At 50.0% G+C, this 11,719-nt stretch overlaps 1 protein-coding gene across 1 annotated transcript; it reads right to left on the bottom strand.

Moving 5' to 3' along the window:
- Positions 1-930: 930 nt before the first annotated feature.
- On the bottom strand, positions 931-4,271 carry LOC148118684 (odorant-binding protein 2a-like). Its single transcript, XM_087900131.1, has 7 exons — positions 4,143-4,271; positions 3,490-3,623; positions 3,183-3,253; positions 2,622-2,729; positions 1,971-2,072; positions 1,506-1,532; positions 931-1,090 (listed from the first exon to the last, which is right to left on the bottom strand). Exons 1-6 carry the CDS (start codon positions 4,227-4,229, stop codon positions 1,507-1,509), a joined length of 528 nt encoding a protein of 175 aa, XP_087756257.1. The 5' UTR covers positions 4,230-4,271; the 3' UTR covers positions 931-1,090; position 1,506.
- Positions 4,272-11,719: the final 7,448 nt, after the last annotated feature.

Here is an 11,719-nt window from a genome sequence, read left to right as displayed (position 1 = left end):
ATTCAATTAGAAATCTTCCTGAAGTACTGATTACAAAAGAGAACAGTATCAAATTTTTGAATTTGGGGTTATTCTGGGACCCACAGTTAAATCCATGCATAGTCTCTGTCTCAATCAAAAAGAGAGCCTGGTATGTGGGATCCAGCCTGACCTGGCCCTGCCCTCCAAAGTGTCCTGGATGCCTAAGGCCCCACCTGCACCTGCAGAGCTGCCCCTCCTTAGGAACACCCAAGAGCTCCCAGCAGGAGCTAGGTCCAGAAGGAGAAGAATTCAGAGAGAACAGCCAATCAGGCCAGAGTTAGACAGGAGGGTCACTGAGCTGAAGGGCACTGGCCTGGGTTCCAGCAGCCCTCAGCAGAGGACAGCCAGAGGACATGCTGGACAGCCAGCACCATGGGGTTTGCACTTTGAGGCTGTATTGATCACCTACAGTCAGGGCATTTTATCCCACACTGTGGCCACCATGTTCCCATTGGACAGTGAAATCCTACAACCTTGTTCTTGGAAAAAGCAAGAGGAAGCCTGTGGTGGGGAACTGGGTTGGGGGAGGCTGTGTTTCCTGAGGGGACATGATGGAGGAGCTACCCACCCTAGCTCCACCCTGTCACTGAACTAGGCTTCTCAGGGAGGAGTCTTCTCGTCAGCCCCTCAAATCCTCCTGGACTAGAAGCCCGGCGGTGACAGTCACACTGCCCAAAGTCCTTTGACCCCTCACAGCCCTGCTTCCCCAGGAGCTTCTCAGATTCCCCTGACAGGGTCCAGTCTGACAGCCAGTGGCCCACCAGGTGGGGCTCTAGGACCTCACATGGCTCTCCAGGAAAGTCAGATGCCATCTCCATCAAGGTCGCTGTACTTTTTCCCCCATGTCTCTGCTGCCAGCAGGGCTCTTCAAGCCCACACAAGACCCTTCACAGACAGGCTGAGCCAGAGGACTGCTAAAGGGCTTTATTTGGTGATAGGTGGGGAAGGGGAGGACAAGGTGTGGGGGAGGGAGGGGGGGGAGTTTGGTCCAGGAGAGGTGTGGTACAGGGATGTCCCAGTCAGGTTTGGGCAGCAAGGCTTGCTAGGCAGGTGCAGACCTGGGTAGCTGCTGTGACAGAGAGAAGAGAGATAAGTCCCCCATTCTGCAGGAGCCGCAGTCAGGGGAGTCATGGACAGGGACGGCCCAGGGCACATATGGGACAGAGATCTTCTTTCCCCACATTTCTGTGTGGTCCCTGCTAGGAGCTGGAAATCTCTGAAGAGATCCCACACCACTCCCATGAGCAGGCAGTTCCTTGCCTCCCTGGAGATAAAGGGAAGAACAGGGCAAGGCAGAGACCAGGGACTAGGAGAGATCATGACAAAAAGGAAGGACTTCCTAGCTGTCCTGGAAACTACACTCGGGGCCACCTCCCTGGTGACAACACCTGTCTGTAGAGATGGGATGAGGACCAGGGCTTCCTGAACCTCACATTCTAGGCTTTTCCACATTCCTACAGGTGGGTCAGGGTGGGGAGACTTACCCTAGTCGCTTTCAGGCACACAGTGCTCTGTAGAAACCAAAAGAAGCCAGGGGTGAGAAAGGCCCTGTAGAGGACCCCATCACACCTGAGCTCAGACCCTCCCGCAGCCAAGACCGGAGCAGGGCCTGGCAACCCTGGGAGAAGTGACAGGACATTAAAGGTACAGTGCAGAGACCAGGGATACAGAGAGAGCAAGGGAGAGAGTGGACAGAAGAACAGGAGACTTGGAGGTCCATGGGGACCCCGAGGGACAGAGGCACAGAATGTGGCATTGTGACCCTGAGGAAGTGATGGAGATACCACAGAGACACAGGGGACACGGACAGACAGGAAACAACATATAAGGGACAATGAGACCAGGCACAGAGAGGACACAGAAGCACAGAGACAGACATGGTTTGGGGGCACAGACAGGTGGCAGTGACATAGGGGACTCAGGAGAGGCAAGGACAGCCCTGTTCTCACCGTGTATCTCTCGTACAAGGATGTTTTCCACTTTGAGTCCCTTACTCAGTACAAATTTCTTAAATTCTGCCATGGCCTCTGGGTTTTCTTCAGGGTTTCTCCCTGTTGGGAGGTGGGGCAGGCTTAAGGGGTGGGGCTCAGCTCTGCAGAGAGCCAGAGACATAGTGAAGGGAGCATTAACCAGCACAAAGGTTGAGAGAGGACCTTGGCGGTTAACAATGGACTGGTGTGGACACCCAGACACCGAGGGACCCTCTGGCCCTAGGGAGAACCTCTGCAGACTTACAGGTCACTCCACAGACCGGCAAGAGCCCTGAATCTCAGGGGCATAAGGCTGTCCCCTGACAATCGAGGATCCCTACCTACCATAAAGATCTCTGTGAAGACATTCCCTTTGACCTGACCCTTGACTGAGATCCCTGGAAGTGGCATTTGCTGGCTCCAGGGGTGGGGACTGTTCCTGAGAGCTCAGGTCTCCAAAGGCCACAAACACCATGCCCACCCAGTTTTAGCCACTTTTCTTTTTGGATCTCATAAATTTCCTGGGAAGTACCCTGACACAGCATCAAGAGACCTCCCAGTCCCCATTGTCTGGCATGTCTGCTGGAAGCAGAGAGCAGACACAGACTTGGGACCCCCTTGGCTCCTCACCGATGAGATTTCCCACGCCAAACAACATCTCAGGGAGGCGGCTTTCACAGTAGATGATGTAGTGGTCCTTCACCGGAAGCTCTTTAATATAGACGAACCTCTTGTCAACTTCAGGTGAACAGAAATAGCTTAGTGTCTTATCCTTGAGGCACCATTGCAGACCATGTGAGGGAACACCTTGGAACTCTTCGGTGGTCATTTAAGAGACCTGACTAGTGTAGCCCTGGCCTTTCTATCGTGCCCATACTTAGACAGGAGCCATTTCTTGGAAGATATCAAGCCCAACTAAGAAGTTCAGAGAAGGGGGTTGAGTTTGGTCCCAGGCCTGAGCATCCATCGCCCTGCCTGGCTTTCTGCTCTATAGCATTGTTTTCTCATGGGTCAAGAGCTGAGATCTAGGCAGGGAACCAAGAGCCAGTCAGTTTCTAGGGCTGACTACACAACGACCTCTATATCTGGTACGTGGAAAGTAAGTGGATGGTCAGTCCTACAAGCTGGACCAGGAAGGACCCATCTATCCTGAGCTGTTACTGCAGGACACCCTAGGACACAGGGACTCACAGGAGGTGTATTTGCCAGGCTCATCAGTTTTCTTCAGCAGGATTTTAACGTCATGGCACTGACCGTCCCTCCTGTAAACACAAGGCCACAGTCAGGCTGCTCCTGCAGCAGAGCGGAGCCTCTCAGCTCTTTAGGTGAATCAGCCCTGCTCAGGGGATCTCCTAAATTCCATGTTCCTGCTTTAGGGAACTGCTTGGGACTGTGTCCCCTCAAAGGCAGGAATCTATTAGTTTCCAAACTCAGCACATAGCTAGGATAGCAAGGGAGAGACTATCAACTACAGAGGCCCACAGTTGGGGACACGTACCAGAGTATGACGTTGACTTCCAGGTCTCCTCCTTCCATGGCTGTAATCTTCACAGGGAAAGTCTTTGAGGACATGTTGTCAAAGTGTAGGCTGCCATTGCGTATCATGGCCTTTGGATACCAGGTCCCAGAGTACTGCAGGAGACAAAGCTTTGAACATACCCAATCGTGGCCCTCTTCCTATCCCAGCCTCCAGCATATGGGCTAGCCCCTGAATAGACTCTCAGAGCCCAGGCTGCAGCCACTGAGAAGGGCTAACCCTGTATGTCCAAGGACCTTTGGTCAGAAAACAGATACCAGAGCTTCAGGCTACCCAACCCCATGATGGTAGAAAGTGTGTGCTCCCCATCCAGGTATCTAAAATCGTGAGGCCTACACCTTACCACTGGCTGAATGTCCTTTTCCACGAGACCTCCTAGCTCTGGGTATCATTTGAAAAAGGACCCCTCACCAAAATCAGATTTCTGTTCTACCCCTATCTTCAGGAGAATGCCCATCTTCTGTTAAAATAGTGGAAGCCCAGTTCTGACTGCTCAGTGCAATGTCAAATTCAACCTTCAAGGAAACATGGTGTTCCTCAGCTCACATCTACCAGCACCAAGCAAAAATCCAGGCCTTTATCCCACCCCTCCCCATTGACGTTCCCCTCCTTACATCCTCCTGGTCATATGAGGGAGCTTCCTGGGCCTTCAGGACAGCCACCAGCCCCAGAAGCATGAAGGTCAGGAACAGGCTCTTCATCTTCAGTCGCTAGCTGGGCTCTCACACAAGGCAGGTCACCTGGGGAAGGTCTGCTCCGGCTGCTCACACGGTGCCCTTTATATCCCCCGTGGCCAGGGATGTGTGCCCACTTGGCACTGACCGTGTTCCTCCCGTCCTTCTCTCATGGCCAAATCCACATCCATCATGGAGGTGGAAGGTTGTTGTTGTTGGGATCTGATGACAATGAACTCAATGTCACCGACAGATGAAGAAAGACACACAATGCCCTGCAATGTCTGTGCCACCAAGACTTGTGCTCACAAAGGACCCTGGGAAGATGAGTGACTCAGGGGCACGGAGGGAGGGAGGGCCGGACTTCCCTTCACAGCCATGTCCTCCATCTGCCATGGCTGCCCTGAGCTGTGTCCACTGAGACCTAGATTCTGACCTCCTGCTGCTGATAATGGGGCTTAGCTACACCACCAGACACTGTTACTAGCTCCAGAAGGCTTGGCTGATGCCCGGGAGTGAGCCCACTTTATTGTCCCAAGCTGGACCTTCCTGTAAGTGGGGACACAGACTCATGATTCTTGTCAGTTTGAACATCATCAGGGCTGAACCCCTGCCACACTTGGCCACATCATGATCCTGACCCAACTGTGAGTTCTGCAGGGCACCTCTTACTCTCAGATGTCCTGGTCTTTTCACTGCCTGGCCAATGCCATCTTCTCAGCCACTAGGTAGGGCTCCATTTCCATAGTTCACATGATTTTAAGTTGGCTGCATGAGGAATTCCAGCCACATGAATATTTGTCCGCTGAAGAAACAAGGGAAGGGGCTTCACCTCTGTGAACTCAGGGGAATTCATCTCCAACATGGGGAGTAGGCCTTCTGCTGTTCTTGTCATCTGAGGATCTGCTAAGAGGACATTTCAGAGCCAGGGCTGCCCTGGTACAACTGAGGTCCATGTGTATTTATTTCTTGCCATCCTGTGCCCTGAGATGTGATGAAGGACCAGCGTCTATCACAGCCTGACCTGATCCCACCCCTGTGCTCCTATTGAACTTCATTCCTCTGTAGTCCACAGCTTCCCTCCTTGTTAGCTCTGATCACCCACAGGCTCTCTACATAGCCAGATCACACTCTTTTTGGGGAAATTATTCAAAAAGCATTACATCCCCGTGTACCAACCTGTGTTCTGAATTCATGATATCTGCCCTGGCTCTAGGCCTTAGCCCAGCTTCCTTCCCAGTAGGAAGTGTGCCTTCCCCTCCCCACTCTGCAGTTCCTGAACTTGGCCACCTACCCTGAAACCTAGAAGGTCAGGTCTGGAGAAGGATTTCATTTCCTGTGTGGCTGTCTACACTCCATGGTTCTGGAGACGGTTGCTGGTCCCACAATGACATCTCTGTGCCTGTCTGGACCAAAAGTGAACAGGCTCAAGTCTTCACAAACAATTTTAATGAGCACCCTCTGACTTGCCCTGGCTTGTGCTGAGGACCTGGCATGGCCCAGGTCTTGACCTCACTATAGAAGGTGTTGGTCAGGAGGCCTGACATTCTGGGTGTGAGCGGGGAGGGCTCTTTAGGACCAGAGATTAGAAATTAGGCAATCATTTTCAAATCAATGGAGAGAAGTCTCTGTAACTCACAACTTGTTCTTCATTGCCATACTCTGAAGACCTTACCTCACAGGCACCCGTGTCTGATTCCCTGACTCAGAGTAGAACAATGTGCCCTTGTGATTAAAAGGACCAGGGATGCTGTCGTTCTGCTGCAGGTCATTGGAACTTGACTGGTGGCTCCCATTATTCATTTCTTTCACCTGTGTCTCAGAGCCTGATTTGTCTCAAGGTTTCCAGTAATGTTCTTTGGCATGACTAAATTAAGATGGCAACAGAGAGCGGCCATTCTGTGGAATAGACTCTATTCGAAACCTGAAGTGTCATTACGGGGTTGGTCTATAACCGAAAGTGTTGATGGCTGAACCCTACTGTCCCCTGCCTCAGTGGTTGACATTTCTTAACACCAGAGAGACTAGCAGCTTGCCCATCTAGTGCCTGCACCTCCCTTTTCTGTTTCTCTGGAACACATCCTCAAAGGGCAGGAATGAGGTTGATAACCACACTGTCAAGGGTGTGTCTGAAGCTTCCCCTACAGGTTCACATGCAGAAGGCTTATTCCCAGTTGATAGCCCTCTTTGAAGAGTCTGCAGACCGAGGCCAGGGTTGATATAAATTAGTCATGGAGAACACCTTGTTCTCCTCTCTGCTTCCTTGACGGCATGAGATGCCAGCTTTTCCACCTAACATTCTCTACCATGATGCTCTGACTCACCACAGGCCCTCGGCACTGGGACCAAACCATCGTGGGCAGAACCTCTGACACCAGGAGTCAAAATAACTCCTTCTTCTTTAAGTTGTCCTCTCGTGTGTTGAAGGCGATGATGAAAACCTGGCTGATACATCGTCAGCATGGATGCAAACTGAAAGGATAGTGGGGCTGGGCTCCCCCCTTTCCCACTCCCTGAGATCACATGAAATGTCCCACCTGTGTCTCAGAGGGTCCTCAGGAGAGCCAAGTCCCAGTTGTTCCCAATGCCAACTTTCTCCTTTAAATGAGAAAATATCAACTCAAATTATCATCAGATGCTAGGCTTCTGGCCTCCAGAACTGATCAATAACATGTTTGTAGGTTTCTGGTTTGTTCTGTCAGCAGTGCTGGGATCTACCCCAGACCCGGCACAGGCTTTGGTGCACTTTACCACCAAGTTCCACCCGATGTCCACATTTCTGGAATTTAAATCATTTGTTTGTAGTACTGTGCTATAACTGCCCTTAAAATCATTCCTAACAGATCTCTAGTTATATTAACTGCAAACAGTCAAAACACATCAACCACAATGCAGGGACTAGAACAGAGGGCTGAAAACATATGATGGCTATTGTTGTCTACAATGATCAACTTTAAAAGTGATGATAGAGGTGAACTGGTTGTAAAAGTATAGAGCTGCAGTAGGTCAACTTTAATCTAACAAAAGGTAACATTAACTAATGTAAAACCTAGAACAGAGGAAAACTAATGGAATAATGAGGGGCAGCGTACAAGGAGAGTTATACCGTTCCTCGTGGAGGAGCTACCATCCCAAAGGTTAATAGAGCAGTCAACAGGGCAGAGTAATAGAACTTGGAAGCAGGGAGAGAAATGGAGAGAGATGGAAAGAGAGAGAAATGGAGAGAGAGAGAGAGAGAGAGAGAGAGAGATCTTCACATTTAGGGTTGGAGATGCCACCCTACTCCACCAATAACTCTAAACTAGAAGGGACACTGAAGGCCTCAGCCTTGCTCTCAACCAGCAGCAGTGAACTCTCCTCTCCAATGCAGTGAGTACTGACTGCTCTCTCTCTCTCTCTCTCTCTCTCTCTCTCTCTCTCTCTCTCTCTCCATTTTTTTCCAGGGTTCTAGTTTCAACATTCACAGAATGGCTCACAGCAGTCTGTAGTTCCAATTCCAAGGGATCCGATGTCCTCTTCTGTCTTCCACAGAGACTAAGCCAGCACTCAATTCGCAGACAAAACACCAATACATATAAAAATAAATTAATAGATATATAAAATGAAGATTTAAAGAATAAAAAAGTATTGAAGAATGTCTCAGTGAGGGTTTCCATTGCTGTGAAGAAACACCATGACCACAGCCACTTTTGTAAAGGAAAACATTTAGTTGCAGCTCGCTTGCAGGTTTAGAGGTTTAGCCCATCGTCATCATGGTGGGTAGCTTGGTGGGCATGCAAGCAGATACGGTGCTGGAGAGGTAGCTGAGAGTTCTACATCCAGATCTGCAGGAAGCAGAAAGAGAAAGAGTCACCGGGTTCTGGGCCTGGGCTAAAGTCCAAGCCCACCCTCCAGTGACATGCTTCTTCCAACAAAGTCAAACCTACTCCAAGAAGGCAACACCTCCTAATCCTCCTGAAGTAGTGCCTCTCCCTATGAATCTATGGATGCTATTTTCATTAGAACTACAACATTCCCCTCTCTGGCCCCCATAGGCTTAGAGCCATTTCATAAAACAATATTCATTTAGTTCAATTCAAGTAGTCCCTGTAGTCTATCACAGCCTCAACACTGTTAAAAACCCACAGTTCAAAGTCTCTGATGCTCATGGTAATCTCTTAACTATAAGCCCCTGTAAAACTAAAATGAAAAAGCAGATCACATACTTCCAACATACAATGGCACGGGATATGCCTTACCATTCAAAGGGAGGGAAGGGAGCATAGTGAGGAAACACTGGGCCAGCTGAATAAACCCTAAACTCTGCATCTCTATGTCTGATGTCAAAGCGTTCTTCAGATCTCCAACTCGTTTCAGCTTCGATGCCTGCAACCCACTTCTTTCTCTTGGGTTGGTTCCTCTTCTTGTTGGCTGCTGTCCTCGGAGGCTACCCCACAACTCTGGCATCTCTAACATCCTGGGGTTTTCAAGGCAATCCAGGCTTCACCTTCATAGCTTCATGTGATGGTCTGTCTGGGCTTCCATATCCAAGAACACTCCTGTCACACAGATGGCCTCAGAGACTTTCCTTAGTCACAGAGGGAGATTCCACAGCCCCTTTCTTCTACTTGGACTCTAAATCCAGAGTCAGGTGGCTGAAGTTGCTTCTTCTAAGACCTGGTCTGGTCTCAAAGTCTGCTTGGCAGCTGCACATGTCTGACAACTCTCCGTTTCTACTGCTTCCTCTGACAGAGAAAGGCCTAGACAATCTGGTCAGTTTCAGGGATTTCCTGAAGCTGTTGGAGCTGTTGAGCTATTTTGACGCGTCTGCCTTTCTGTTCACAGTTTCCCTTCAGGATGGAATGTGTCAGGCCCGGAGGAAACCATTACACAGCATACAGTTCTTGGAAAACCCAGCACTTGAACTCAGGGCACTGGACGCTCTACTGAGGAAGAAGCCCTGATTTCTGGGAGGGGCTCTGCCCTCCTGACTTCTCCCCTTTGCTATCACTCTCTGAACTCTGGGCCCCTCCATTCAAGAAGTCTCACCTTTTGGATAGCAAGAGACCTGACCCCACTTCTCTGAGCTGCTCTGATTGTTCCTGGCTGATCTGTATGTCACTTAGAGTGAGGCCACTTCATGCATCTCTTCTACAGCTTCCTCTACTGCCCACCCTGGCCAGTCTGTGCTGTGAACACAGTGTGAGGACGCCTGAAGCTCCCAGAAGACCTCTGTTACAGTAGGGAGTGGCCAGCACCCCTGACAGGAATCTCAGGTCTTCAACCTGCACCTGTCAGGAGACTCTGAGCTCCAGCAGCGTGTGTCCTTTGCTCATTCTGTCTAATTTGTCAGGTGCATTCTGTAAAGTCATTCATCACATCGCACTTTCCTGCCTCTAGGCAGAGCCTGTAGTAACACCAAGGTCATTCCTCTCCTGTGGTCTCAGGGCCCAGGGTAGCTTGGCACACACCTGCCAAGACAGGCTCTATACAGACCAACCAGAAAGTAGGCCTGAGTCTCTGTAGTTTACCCTAAGGCAATACCTAGTTCCTTGAAATACCACAAACTGAGACTACCCAGGCTCCACCCAGTAACAGACCATTCAAAGGAAATTCCTAATGTTCCGACTATTGCAGATAGGATCACCTAATATCCCTTAGCCCAGCACCTCCACCCCTCTTCACCAAGACACCCCTAGACAAATATCAGCCAATCAGGGGTCCTGAACCTTAGAACTACCTCACCCCAACCTCTGCTATCATTAAACCCGCCCCAGCTGAGCTTGGGTCTCTCTGATTGTGCACACAAAGTTTCTGAATTCAAACTTGAATAAGACTAAAGGCTAGAGGCTGGAGAGATGGGGTGGTTAAGAGCACGGGCTGCTCTTCCAGAGGTCCTGAGTTCAATTCCCAGCCACCACAGGGTGGTTCACAACCATCTGTCATGAGATCTGGCGCCCTCTTCTGGCGTGCGGGCATACGTGGAGGCAGAACGTTGTATACATAATAAATAAATAAATCTTTTTTTTTAAAAAAAGGTTAAAAAAAGAATAAAGGCTCTTTGGTTTTACATACGGGAGTCAGTTGGTTTCTTTGTTGGTTTTGGGGGGACTCCGCAGTCCCGGCATAACATAGGCAATATAGTCTCTCTTCCCTGTTACCCACTCCTCCCTCTCCTCATCCCCTTGCCCTCCTTCCCACACTCCCTCTCTCTCTTCCTCGCCTTCCTCTCTCAGTCTTTCCCATCAAAGGAAACATTTTCCCTGCAACATCTCTGCCTCGGAGAGCTTCAGGAAACTACATACTCTCGAGAAGATGGCTGGATAGCACTACCTGACACCAAGAATTGAAAGACCATGGGACAAGTCTTGGTGGCTGAAGCTCAGACACTGACGAAATTCAGAGGGCTTCACAATGGTCTGGATGTTTGCGTCCACCTACCCTCCATGAGAGGGGACTCTGGCTGGTTCAATACTGTGGAGCACGGCTCTGGCAGGCCTTGCCCCTCTCCCCACTTCCTCTTTATTGCTAAAAACCTTTAGATTACATTCCTAAAGCTAGCCATCAAGGTCTATTTCCTATTTGGTCACTTCCTCCTCCTGAAGCTGACAACCAAGGTCCAGCTATCAAAGTATGAAGTACAGCAATCAAAAGCCCCCGTGGTTCACCTAGTTAACATGCTCAATCAAAACATACCACCACATCCTAGCCCATTCTAGCACAGACCTCCCTTTTTCTCCTCTTATTACACCTGCTGGGGTACCTTGCTCAGCCTAGATGCAGGGGGAGGGGCTCAGTCCTGCCCCAACTTTCTGTGCCAGGCTTTGTTGACTCCCCATGGAAGACATTATGCTTTCTGAGGAGTGGATGGGGTTGGGTTTGGGGGAAGGTAAAGAAGGAGGAGAGGAGGGCAAACTGTGGTTGGTCTATAAACCGAATAAAAAAATTATGTCTGCTAGGTCTTTTGTTGCTGTTTATGTGCCAGAGTCGGGAAGCAGCCACTTTAACCTTTTTTCCCCAGGTAGTAATGGATCTCTCTGTGAAAATAGGTGATTGGGTGTAGATTGTAATTAATCAAGGGTCCAAGAGGGAATCCCTGGTGTGTGTGTGTGTGTGTGTGTGTGTGTGTGTGTGTGTGTGTGTGTGTGCATGTGTTTGTCTCCTTCACCATGTGTTGAGACCCAAACTCAGGAAGAGGGGTTTGGGGGGGCTTTCAGAGGTGCAGACCTCATAGGCAGAATTGATGCTTTTAGACCCGGTTCTTCACATCACCGTGTTAGCCAACAGTGGTTCACAGTCGTCCGAGAACCAGAAAGTGGACCCCCAGCAAACCCAAATCTGCTGGCTCCTTGACCTTGGCTCCCCAGGCTCTGAAACTGTGAAGTCAATGTCTGTTTATAGCCACGCGGCCTGTGTTGTTTTGTTCTCATAGCCAAGCCCACCTCTGAGGAAGGGCTTGCAGAGCGCCCTGCTGACTGCCCTTAGCCAGAGCTTCACAGGGCACAAGACCAGGAACAAAACAGACCGGAACCAATTCC

Source organism: Myodes glareolus, chromosome 21 (genome assembly GCF_982192425.1).
Source record: "Myodes glareolus chromosome 21, mMyoGla1.1, whole genome shotgun sequence".
Lineage (NCBI taxonomy): Eukaryota > Metazoa > Chordata > Mammalia > Rodentia > Cricetidae > Myodes > Myodes glareolus.
The sequence above is the reverse complement of the archived record's forward strand: the minus strand, read 5'-3'. Positions and strand labels throughout refer to the sequence as shown.

Bases quoted from the DNA above. Each gene is read 5' to 3' on its own strand.
- LOC148118684 (XM_087900131.1), bottom strand. From the start codon at position 4,229: ATGAAGAGCCTGTTCCTGACCTTCATGCTTCTGGGGCTGGTGGCTGTC. The intron at 2,730-3,182 runs GTGAGTCCCTGT...GTTCACCTGAAG, and splicing joins GCCTGGCAAATACACCTCCT to TTGACAAGAGGTTCGTCTAT. The intron at 1,533-1,970 runs GTGAGAACAGGG...TGGTTTCTACAG, and splicing joins CCTTGTACGAGAGATACACG to AGCACTGTGTGCCTGAAAGC.